The sequence below is a fragment of the Colobus angolensis genome, unplaced genomic scaffold (genome assembly GCF_000951035.1).
Source record: "Colobus angolensis palliatus isolate OR3802 unplaced genomic scaffold, Cang.pa_1.0 Scaffold36, whole genome shotgun sequence".
In the NCBI taxonomy this organism is placed as follows: Eukaryota; Metazoa; Chordata; class Mammalia; order Primates; family Cercopithecidae; genus Colobus; species Colobus angolensis.
This window is the reverse complement of record NW_012116932.1, coordinates 174962-187298: the sequence shown is the minus strand read 5'-3', so window position 1 is coordinate 187298 and position 12337 is coordinate 174962. Positions and strand designations below refer to the sequence as shown.

The 12337-nt window shown below is 50.4% G+C and overlaps 1 protein-coding gene across 1 annotated transcript in view; it reads left to right on the top strand.

Annotated features, from left to right (window-relative positions):
- CACNA1A (calcium channel, voltage-dependent, P/Q type, alpha 1A subunit) overlaps positions 1-12337 on the top strand; it is a gene marked incomplete at its 5' end in the record, with an annotated part of 337656 nt that overhangs the window by 212768 nt on the left and 112551 nt on the right. The window contains 7 exons of the mRNA XM_011953392.1: positions 1841-1953; positions 2118-2249; positions 2523-2595; positions 7120-7237; positions 7391-7467; positions 10370-10476; positions 11987-12329. Coding sequence (XP_011808782.1) covers positions 1841-1953; positions 2118-2249; positions 2523-2595; positions 7120-7237; positions 7391-7467; positions 10370-10476; positions 11987-12329 — 963 coding nt within the window. The remainder of the gene's footprint in view (positions 1-1840; positions 1954-2117; positions 2250-2522; positions 2596-7119; positions 7238-7390; positions 7468-10369; positions 10477-11986; positions 12330-12337) is intronic.

Sequence of the window (12337 nt, the reverse complement as noted above, 5' to 3'; positions counted from 1 at the left end):
CATTCTCCCACCTCAGCCTCCCAAGTAGCTGGGATTACAGGCATGCATCACCATCCCCGGCTAATTTTGTATTTTTCATAGAGACGGGGTTTCAGCAATTTGCCCAGGCTGGTCTCGAACTCCTGACCTCAGGTGATCCACCCGCCTTAGCCTCCCAAAGTGGTGGGATTACAGGCGTGAGCCACCACGCCCCACCTTAAATTATATTTTTTGAGGATGATACTTGAATACTTTAAAAAGTCAAGGACCTCGAAAACACAATGCTCAGTAAAAGAAACCAAACACAAAAGGTCAAGTATTGCATAATTCCATATGTATGAAATGTCCAGAGCAGGCAAATCCACAGAGACAGAAAGTAGATTAGTGGTTGCTAGGGTCTGGTGAGAGAGAGTGGGGAGTGACTGCTAATGGGAACAGGGCCTCTTTTGGGGGTGATGAAAATGTTTTGGAACTTGATAGAGGTGATAGTTGCAGAATATCGTGCATGTACCTAAACGCACTGAATTGCGCAATTCAAAGTGTGAATTTTATGCTATGTGAATTTCACCTCAATTTTTTTTAAGGTAAGAAAATGATTATTATAAAATTCAGGATGGTAGTTATATCACAGTGTCTCTGGAAACTTCCAGGGTATCCATGTCCCTTTTTATTTTATTTTTTATTTTATTTGAGATAGGGTCTTGCTCTGTTGCCCAGGCTGGAGTGTAGTGACAGGATCGCGGCTCTCTGCTGTCTCAAATTCCTGGGCTCAAGCTGTCCTCCCTTCTCAGCCTCCTAAGTAACTGGGACTACAGGCACATGCCACCATGCTTGACTAATTTTTTTTTTTGTAAAGTCAGGGTTTCTCTGTGTTACCCAGGCTGGTCTTGAACTTCTGGGTTCAAGTGATCTGCCCACCTCAGCCTCCCAAAGTTCTGGAAGTACAAGCATGAGCCACTGCCCCCAGTCTTCTCCTAACTGTTGACATAGGTAGTAGTTGCATGAACATTCACTTTGTAATTATGTGTTTCAGGAATTCTCAGGCCTGTGTGTGCTCTTAATAAATAAAAAAGAGGCCAGGTGTCGTGGCTCACGCCTGTAATCCCAGCACTTTGGGAGGCCGAGACAGGCGGATCACGAAGTCAGGAGTTCGAGACTAGCCTAGCCAACATAGTGAAACCCCATCTCTACTAAAAATACAAAAAATTAACCGGGCGTGGTGGCGGGTGCCTGTAATCCCAGCTGCTCGGGAGGCTAAGGCAAGAGAATGTCTTGAACCTGGGAGGCGGAGGTTGCCGTAAGCCGAGATCACGCCACTGCACTCCAGCCTGGGTGACAAGAGCAAGACTCCATCTCTAAATACATACATACATACATACATACATATAAAAAAATAAATAAGAGGCCAGGTGCAGTGGCTCAATGCTTTGGAAAGTAGAGGCCAACACTTGGAGAGACCAAAGCAGGAGAATGGCTTCAGCCCGGAAGTTTGAGATCAGCCTGGGCAATACTAGCGAGACACCATCTCTATAAAAATGCTTTAAAATTAGCCAGGTGTGGTGGTGCACACCCATAATCTCAGCTACTCAAGAGGCTGAGGTGGGAGGATCACATGAGCCCAGGAAGACAGTGCTGCAGTGAGCTATGATTGCGCCACTGCACTCCAGCCTGGGTGACACAGCGAGACCTGGTCTCTATAGATAAATGAATGGATGAATGAGAGGGTCAAGGATCCTCACCCGGCTTCCATTTGGAGGGAGGAGTTTGGTTGGGTTCTTGCAAGGTTGGTGCCTAGGAAATGCTTGCCAGTTCTGGAGCCCAGACACTGTCCCTGGACATGAGACCAGGTCCTCTGCCTTAGGTTATCATTGGGAGCATCTTCGAGGTTATCTGGGCTGTCATAAAACCTGGCACATCCTTTGGAATCAGCGTGTTACGAGCCCTCAGGTTATTGCGTATTTTCAAAGTCACAAAGTAAGTCTTTGGGGTTCCTGGACATTTGTACAATGGGTGGGGATGGGGGACATGGTGGGGCCACCTCCAGAAAGTTGGGAAAGTGAGCCTCGTGCTTCAAGGGCTGACTCCGGGGCCATGCCTGCCCCTCCTGGCCTGAGTCCTCACCCGGCCTCTGTCGGCAGGTACTGGGCATCTCTCAGAAACCTGGTCGTCTCTCTCCTCAACTCCATGAAGTCCATCATCAGCCTGTTGTTTCTCCTTTTCCTGTTCATTGTCGTCTTCGCCCTTTTGGGAATGCAACTTTTTGGCGGCCAGTAAGTCCTTCACAGGAATTCCAACCCCTGGTTCCCTGGGGTCGGGCTCAGGGCATCCAGAGGCCCACATTCCCCTCCGCCATGCAGGCTGCCTTCCTTGTAGCCCAGACACCTATTGCAGTCACCCAGATGAGCAGGGCTCTGGGTACCACTCAGGGTTTCCTGGGGACAGAGATGATAGAGGCATTCGTTTCCTTGGAGATGAGATACTGAGCCACGCCCTCAGAGCACCTGGGGTGGGGCCAATGTGAAATGTCCGTGTCCTCCCTGCAGGTTTAATTTCGATGAAGGGACTCCTCCTACCAACTTCGATACTTTTCCAGCAGCAATAATGACGGTGTTTCAGGTACGGCCTCCACCTGGCCCCATGGGCCAACGCCTCTCAGTGTCACAGGTGAAAGTGCCTACTCCACATCCAAGGGGCTTCCCTGAACTCCTCCTTCTCTACCTTGCCTTTTCATACCACTTTAACGTACAGATTTTATGATTATCATTATTCAAATATGGTGAGGCCAACAGATCAGGAGATGAATGTCACTGGAAAGAGTTTGTGGCTGGGCATGGTGGCTCACGCCTATAATCCCAGCACTTTGGCCAGGTGCGGTGGCTCACACCTATAATCCCAACACTTTGGGAAGCCCATGTGGGCAGATCACTTGAGATCAGGAATTAGCAGCCTGGCCAACATGGTGAAACCCCATCTCTACTAAAAATACAAAAAATTAGCCGGGCGTGGTGTCACGTGCCTGTAATCCCAGCTACTTGGGAGGCTGAGGCAGGAGAATTGCTTGAACCCGGGAGACGGAGGTTGCAGTGAACCAAGATCGTGCCATTGCACTTCAGCCTGGGCAACAGAGTGAGACTCCATCTCTAAAAATAAATAGATAGATAGATAGATAAATAAAAACACTTTGGGAGGTCAAGGTGGGAGGGCTACTTGAGGCCAGGAGTTTGAGACCAGTCTAGGCAACACAATGAGACTCCATCTCTACAAAAAAAAAAAATTAATTAGCTGGGCATGGTGATGCATACCGCCTAGCTACTGGGGCAGCTAAAGTGGAAGGATCGCTTGAGCCCAGGAGGTTGAGGCTGCAGTGAGCTGCAATCATACTACTGCACTCCAGCCTGGGCAAAGCCCTATCTCAAAAACAAAAAGAAAGTTTGCTGTACTCGCAGATCCTCAGAGAAGGAGCACACCATGCAGGACCAAGCAGGGAAGCAACAGGGTCAAGCAGGAAGAGAAGGAAAATCTGGGCAAGAGCCTTGACTGTGGTTTCCATGGGAAGGAATGGGTGAGGCAGAGTCAACAGCTCAAGAATGGCTAGTTTGGTTCATTTCAGTGGGCCCTGGGGCAGAGGAGATGTTCCTACTTGTCTAGGACCTGACCTTGGGGTGTTAGGGAAGGTGGATAGTGTTGGGAAGGTAAAGGAAGTGGTTAGGATATGGGCTGGTTAGGATATTGTTTGGTTTGCATTTGAAAAGCCTGCTTAGCCAGGCGCGGTGGCTCAAGCCTGTAATCCCAGCACTTTGGGAGGCCGAGACGGGCGGATCACGAGGTCAGGAGATCGAGACCATCCTGGCTAAAACGGTGGAACCCCGTCTCTACTAAAGAACACAAAAAACTAGCCGGGCGACGAGGCAGGCGCCTGTAATCCCAGCTACTTGGGAGGCTGAGGCAGGAGAATGGCGTAAACCTGGGAGGTGGAGCTTGCAGTGAGCTGAGATCCGGCCACTGCACTCCAGCCTGGGCGACAGAGCAAGACTCCGTCTCAAAAAAAAAAGAAAAAAAGAAAAGCCTGCTCAGGGCTAAATTGTTTACTACCGCTAGGGACTGGCTAGTGCTGGACAGGGCAGTCCCTCCAGAGTCAGCAAGACCCCAGATGCATCAGAATAAAGAAAACAAAATGCATGGCCAGGCCAGTGAGGTGATTCATGCCTGTAATCTCAGCACTTTGGAAGACCAAGGCGGGATGATTGCTTGAGCCCAGGAGTTTGAGGCTGCAGTGAGCTCCAGCCTGGGCCACAGAGCAAGACCCTGTCTCTTAACAAAAAAAGGCAGAGAAACAAACAAAAAAAAATGGCTAATACACCCACCAAATCTGAAGATACCTTGGTCTCGTATTCCAGGGTGATCAACTCAAAGCAACTTCTGCGCCCATGTGGGCACATTCCCTGAGGCTTGGAACTGGCCCAGCCGGGACCTTCAGAGCATCTCTGGTGGATTCTTTCTCTTTGGGGGACTGAGGGTGTATAGAAAATGTGACTTCACTCTCTCTTTCTCCTGAGGAGGTAGTTTTTTTTTTTTTTTTTTTTTTTGGGACGGAGTCTTGCTCTGTTGCCCAGGCTGGAGTGCAGTGGCCGGATCTCAGCTCACTGCAAGCTCCGCCTCCTGGGTCCACGCCATTCTCCTGCCTCAGCCTCCGGAGTAGCTGGGACTACAGGCACCCGCCACCTCGCCTGGCTAGTTTTTTTGTATTTTTAGTAGAGATGGGGTTTCACCGTGTTAGCCAGGATGGTCTCGATCTCCTGACCCCGTGATCCGCCCGTCTGGGCCTCCCAAATTGCTGGGATTACAGTCTTGAGCCACCGTGCCCGGCCTGGGGAGGTAGTTTCTAAATGAGACCCCTAGACAGGGAGCTGAAGAGGAGATCTTCCATGAAGGGAAGTTCTGAGCCCCCACATAAGCAATTTTTTTTTTGAGATGGAGTCTCTCTCTGTTGCCAAGGCTGGAGTGCAGTGGCGTGATCTCAGCTCACCAAAACCTCTGCCTCCTGGGTTCAAGCCATTCTCCTGCCTCAGCCTCCCCAGCAGCTGGGTCTACAGGTGTGCACCACCATGCCTGGCTAATTTTTGTATTTTTAATAGAGACAGGGTTTAACTATGTTGGCCAGGCTGGTCTCAAACTCCTGATCTCGTGATCTGCCTGCCTTGGCCTCCCAAAGTGCTGGGTTTATAGGCACGAGCCACCACACCCATCCCATAAGCGATTATGAATAGCGCTGATCACTAGTCATGTATCTTTAGCTCAGAGGTTCTCACCCAAGGGCAAGTCTGTCCTGCAAGGACACGTAGCAGTGTCTGCAAGCATTGTTGGTTGTCATAGCTAGGGAGGGAGTGCTACAGGCATCTGGTGGGTGGAGACTAGGAATGCTACTCAGCATCCTACAATGCACAGGACAGCCCCAAATAGAATAATCTGGCCCCAAATATCAGCAGTGCTGAGGCTTAGAAACCCTGTTTTAGCAGATTAATGTTTTGGGAGTTCTGTAACTATTACTTTATCCTCATGGAAAATATGGATAGAAGGAAGAAAGTTGGATTTTTTTTAAAGGAGCATGTAGGTGCTGTTTGAATATCCCCTTGGTTCTTTCAATATGCATCAGCAAAACTTCTATCTGTCAACACCTAATCCTTTACCTTGGTCTTTCTCTGGTCCCGTGCTCTGCCCCCAAGGAACTGCAGTCCAGTAGTACTGTGAATTTTTTGCACCACACCCTAAAAGGAGCAGCGTTGGTGGATAAATACCCCAGCTCCCTCACCCTCAGGTGGGATGACCTCCAGAGCTCCCTAGCAAGACCGAGCCCCGGTTACCTACAGTGGAAACTCACTTGATAACATATTGTTTATATTCCGCCCTCTTTTCCCTCTCTCACTTCTCCTCTCCCCTACTGGTGGTTCCTGAGATCACCTCCCAGATAAACCACTTACACCTGAACCCTTGTTCCAGGGTCTGCCTCAGGCAGGGGGACCCCAAACATGTCCTTGTGCTACGTTTGTGCTATCCACATAGTAGTTTATTTAATCATCACCATGACTACACGAGGAACACAGGTAAATATTAAAATCCTGTCTTAGTCTGCTCAGGCTGCCATAACAAAATACCACAGACTGGGTGGCTTATACAGGAAACATTTATTCTCTCACAGTTCTAGAGGCCAGGAAGTCCAAGATCGAAGTGTTAGCAGGGTTAGTTCCTGGTGGGGTCTATCTTCCTAGCTTGCAGATAGCCACCTTCTTGCTGTGTCCTCATATGTCAGAGAGAGAGAGAGTTCTGGCGTTTCTTCCTGTTCTTTTTTTTCTTTTCTTTTTTTGAGACAAAAATCTCAAAAAAAAAATTTTTTTTTTAGGCAAATCACATTTTTTTTTGTCGCCCAGGCTGGAGTGCAGTGGCGCAGTCGTAGCTCACAGCAGCCTCAAACTCCTAGGTTCAAATGATCCTCCCACTTCAGCCCATTGAGTAGCTGGGACTACAGATGTGCACCAGCTATTTTTTTATTATTATTATTATTTGTAAAGATGGGGTCTTGCTATATTGCCCAGGCTAATCTTGAACTCCTGGGCTCAAGTGATCCTCCCACCTCGGCCTCCCAAAGTACTGGGATTGCAGGCATGCGTCATGGCATGCGGTCTCTTCCTGTTCTTATAAGGGCACTAATACCATCATGAAGTCCCCCATGACCTCATCTAACCCTAGTTACCTCTTAAAGGCCCCATCTCCAAATATCATCCCGTTATAGGTTAGGGCTTCAACACATGAATTTGGAAGGGAACACAATTTAGTCCACAGCAAATCCCCTTAATCACATCAGGTAAGACAGAGTGACAGGAGGGTTTGTGACTCCTCCAGGGTTCCATTTTCCTAGAAGCCAGGCTAAGAGCCACTCAATGCAGGAACAGCCCTTTCTACTCGCAAAGAAAGAGAAAAGCCAAGGAGAAGCCAACACAGAGTCTAGTTCAGCAAACCAGGCAGGATTGTTAAAGACCTCCTGGGCTTGGGGATGGAGTGGGTGGATGCCGGCTCCACAACTGCGTCTCCGAGGGGCCCGTGGCTGAGAGGGGGTTGGCTGTGTGTTTCTTCCTCCCCTTTCAGATCCTGACGGGCGAAGACTGGAACGAGGTCATGTACGACGGGATCAAGTCTCAGGGGGGCGTGCAGGGCGGCATGGTGTTCTCCATCTATTTCATTGTACTGACACTCTTCGGGAACTGTATCCTTCATGGAGGGAGAGATGGGGACAGGCCTGGACCTCTGGCAGAGGAGAGGTGGCAGGGGCTCAAGGGAGGGTACTGAGAGACCCAGATACCCAGGGCCCAAGTGGTGTCCCACCAATGGTTGCTTTTCCTGACTCAGACATTTGCAGACACCCTCCTGAATGTGTTCTTGGCCATCGCTGTGGACAATCTGGCCAACGCCCAGGAGCTCACCAAGGTGGAGGCGGTGGGAGAATGTTTCTCTGGCAAAGTTACCACCTACCCATGGCAGATCAGGACGGGAGTAGGGGTGGGGGCACGGGAACGGGGTCACAACTTTTGCCGGGGATGCACTGTGCAAAGAGAAGGCGCCTCTCCCCCCACTCCCAGAAACAGACTGTCCCTTCTCAAGCAAATTCTACAGCCAAGAGGGTGGGAAGGGGGAAGGCAGTGAGGTCGCTGCAGGAAACAGATGGCAAACTCAACCAAAAGGCCGTTTACAGGGAGTAAGCAGGGTTTCCAAGGAATGGTGTCGCCCCCAGCTAGTGGATGGGAGAGGGAGTGCTGTTATGGGGACCCAAGAAGAGTTGGGGCCAAGGAAAAAGGGCTGCCACCAGCCCTGGGACCTTAGAGGACCCAGAACCATGGCAAGGCACAGATGGAAAGGCCAATAAATGTCCCCACCTTCTCTCTTCCTCTGGCTTCCCGCTGGAGCCTCCCCTTAGCCAAACCTAGCATGTGAAGAGCTAGCCTCGGTCCAGCCTAAGCCCCTCCGCAAGGACCCTATTAAGTTAAGATGACATGTAACAGGTACAGGGTCTTCCTCTCAGCCCCGGGGTCGCCCTCAGCATTGCAGCCCCACCTCCAGTGCCTCGAGGTGTTCAGGACATGTTTGTGAAATTGAACCAAACTAAGCAGACGGTTGCCAACGCTCCATCTGCCGGCCCTGGCAGGAGGGAGAGAGAGTTTCCCGGCCCCAGCTCCCACTGGAGGGAAGCGGAAGTCTCTGCCATCCCAAGCACACGGCCACGAGCCTGGCCACTGTGGAGCCGGCTGGCATGGCTGAGCCGAGGGCTGATCCAGCCATGAGCTCATCCAAGTTCCAAGAGTCCATCCTCAGGGGCTGGTGCAGGAGGGTAGGAGACGGGGAGGGAGAAAGGCCGGCTCATTTATCTCCTGGGAGGTATGAACATTCTTCTCCAGACCCACATTCTTTCTTTCACTGATCCTATGAGCATTTCTTGGTCATTTAATATGTGTTTTTAATCCTATTCAATCATCATGGAAATCTTAGGAGGCAAGCTCTCTGAGCCCCATTTTATAGATTTCATCATTCAGTAAGCACTTAATGAGCACCTACTGTGTGACCAAGACCCTAGTCTAGGACTTAGGGATTAAGTAGTGAACAAAAAAAGGCAAAAATCTCTGTCTTCGTGGAGCAGGGATTCAAGAGGGGAGACACACAAGAAACAAGATAAATTTATAAACATGTAGCTTGTCAGTTGGTGATAAACGCGACAGAGAAAAATTCAGTAGGGAAAGTCGGGGAGAGTTGGAATTTTAGATGAGATACGTGTCGCACAGAGAGGTTGAGAGACTTGCTCAAGGCCACACAGCAGTAAGTTGTGGAGCTGGGATTTGAACCCAGGCTGTCTGGGTCTGCAGCTTGTGCTGTTAACTGCTGTGTACCAGTTGCTTGAATTTGAGCATGTTTCCTGCTCACTTGGGAACCTGTGGGACATGCAGATTCCAGAGTCCAGCCCTGGTTCTATAGATTCTTTGGGGGAGCCTGGGGATCTGCATTTTAGGTGTTTCTGAGGCAGATGGTCCAGAGACCTGGCTCTGAAAAATGCTGGGAATGGTGCCAGGAGGGGTGGGGGTGGCCCTGTGAGAGCAGGGTGGCCAGCCAGATCCCATCTCCATGTTGTCTCTGACAGCGTCCTGATCTGACCATTTCCAAGGTGGTAAGGTTGCTCCCCGTTCTAGTAATTCGGAGCACAGGGAAGAGAGCTGTCCTGCAATGCCATGACTTTTCTTATGGGCGGGTTCATTTCTGGCCATTTCTTTCTCGTTGCTTTTTCTTTGCTTTTTCTTTGTTGGCTTTTCTGTTTTACGAATGAGGCCCTGCATGAAGGCTGAAGAAGGATTTAAAGTCCAAAAACGTCTTTTTCTGTATGTATTTTTAAAACATCTTCCCCCATTCTCCTCCTCTCTGAACCTAACCACCAGTGAGCAGCAGCACCCTGGGCAGCTGGCTGTAGCCCAAGTGCCCTGCTCTCCTCTCCCCACCGCCTTCCTGTCGTGGGGGCTGGGAATATAAATTCCTCTCCTGATTCTCTTTCCGGGGGCTGTTGACAGTGCATGGCATGGGCCATCGGATGCCAGGCTCTTCTGTGTGTGAGGCTAGTTGGTATTTTTTGAACGTTGGTTCAGAGAGTTCACATGGCTCAGAAAGCCTAGTGAGAGGAAAATCTTTGCGTTGCTTTCCAGCTCATTAAGACAGGATGCAGGGGCCAGGCACAGTGGCTCATGCCTGTAATCCCAGCACTTTGGGAGGCTGAAGCGGGAGGATCATTTGAGGCCAGAGGTTCAAGACCAGCCTGGACAACATAGCGAGACCCTGTCTCTACCAAAAAAAAAAAATTAAATGTATCTGGGCATAGTAACATGCACCTGTAGTCCCAGTTGCTTGGGAGGCTGAGGTGGGAGGATTGCTTGAGTCCAGGAGTCCAAGGCTACAGTGAGCTATGATTGTGCTATTGCACTCCAGGATGGGCAACCAAGGGAGACTCTGTCTCTGAAAACAAACAAGCAAAAGAAAAAAGAAAACAAAACAAAAAACCAGACTGCAGGAAAGTCTTCATTGTAGGAAGAGAAGGGACATTTTTACTTTTTGTCATCTGGCTGTGTGTTAAGATAGGCTTCATAATGAGTTAGATGTCAAGCTTATACACAGAGGAGAAAGCAGTACACTTAACCAATAGCAGGTACCCATTCCGACTGGGGAGCCTTGGTTCCGATTGGTCGATACTCAAGCCAAACCTATTTTTAAATATTTCAGATGTTGCCCCTGGTCAGCAACAGGGTCAGAAGTGAGTCCCCAAGGCCTAGTTCATGTTTTGTGAACAAAGATTCCATGTGCCTTTTAGGACGAGCAAGAGGAAGAAGAAGCAGCCAACCAGAAACTTGCCCTACAGAAAGCCAAGGAGGTGGCAGAAGTGAGTCCTCTGTCCGCGGCCAACATGTCCATAGCTGTGTAAGTGCCCCTAATCCCTGGGATGCTACCCCGGCTCCTCAACCTCCACGCTATCCCAGGCACAGATTTGGGAAGCATTAGGGGTGGTCCTTGACAGAATTGAGCTTTAGGAAGAGACACTTCTTGTCCTTCCACCCACTTTTACTCAATAAATATTTAGTTAGCAGCTATTATGTACCCAGCACTGTTCTAACTTCTGGGTATACAGCATTAACAAGGAGAAAAAAAATCCCACCTGAATGTAGCCATTCTAGCAAGGGAAGGAGTCAATAAACTAGATAAATAAGTAAATTATATATTGTGTTAGATGGTGATGGAACTACAGAGAAAGTAGGGGAGGAAAATAGAAAATGCTGGAAGTGGCCAGGCGCGGTGGCTCAAGCCTGTAATCCCAGCACTTTGGGAGGCGGAGACGGGCGGATCACGAGGTCAAGAGATCGAAACCATCCTGGCTACTACGGTGAAACCCCGTCTGTACTAAAAAAAATACAAAAAACTAGCCAGGCGAGGTGGCGGGTGCCTGTAGTCCCAGCTACCTGGGAGGCTGAGGCAGGAGAATGGCGTAAACCCGGGAGGTGGAGCTTGCAGTGAGCTGAGATCCGGCCACTGCGCTCCAGCCTGGGCAACAGAGCGAGACTCCGTCTCAAAAAAAAAAAAAAAGAAAATGGTGGAAGTGAAGACAGTTGTGATTTTAAACAAAGTTGTCAGGGAAGGCATCACCTAGAATAGGGGTCACCAGTCCCTGGGCTGTGGACTGGTACCAGTCCGAGACCTATTAGGAATGGGGCCACACAGCAGGAGGTGAACAGTGGGCAAGCAAGCATTACCGCCTGAGCTCCACCTGCTGTCAGATCAGTAGGCGGCATTAGATTCTCATAGGAACACAAACACTATTGAGAACTGTGCATCTGAGGGATCTAGGTTGCATGCCCCTTTTAAGAATCTAATGCCTGAGGATCTCAGGTGAAACAGTTTCATCCCAAAACCACCCCCCACACCTGGGTCTGTGGAAAAACTGTCTTCCACAAAACTGGCCCCCGGTGCCAAAAAGGTTGGGGACTGTTCACCTAGAAGGTTACATGGCCTGAAGGAGGTGAAGGAGGAGCCATTGGGGGGCCTGGGGAAGAGTATCCCAGGCAGAGGGAACAGCATGGGCAACGGCCCTGAATCAGTAACATGCCTGATGTGAAGGAGGCCTGTGTGACTAGAATCGAATAGTAAGTGTGAGGAGGTGAGGGCAAAGAGGTGACAAGCAGATTACACAGGGCCTTCTGGGTCAGGGGGAGGACTTGGGCTTTTGCTCCTAGTCAGGTGGGAGCCATGGAGAGTTCTTGAGCAGAGGAGGCTGGGCCCTGATTCAGATGCTCACAGGCTCCTTCTAGCATCCAGTGGAGAGTAGAGGGTGGAGAGCAGGAGTAGGAGGCTGAGATGTGGGTTGGTTAGCCTGGGCCATCCGTCCAAGCTACAGTGCCTACCAATGCTCTTAAGTCCTGTAATCACCCCACTGCAGGAAAGAGCAACAGAAGAATCAAAAGCCAGCCAAGTCCGTGTGGGAGCAGCGGACCAGTGAGATGCGAAAGCAGAACTTGCTGGCCAGCCGGGAGGCGCTGTACAACGAAATGGACCCGGACGAGCGCTGGAAGGCTGCCTACACCCGGCACCTGCGGCCTGACATGAAGACGCACTTGGACCGGCCGCTGGTGGTGGACCCGCAGGAGAACCGCAACAACAACACCAACAAGAGCCGGGCGGCTGAGCCCACCGTGGACCAGCGCCTCGGCCAGCAGCGCGCTGAGGACTTCCTCAGGAAACAGGCCCGCTACCACGATCGGGCCCGGGACCCCAGCGGCTCGGCGGGCCT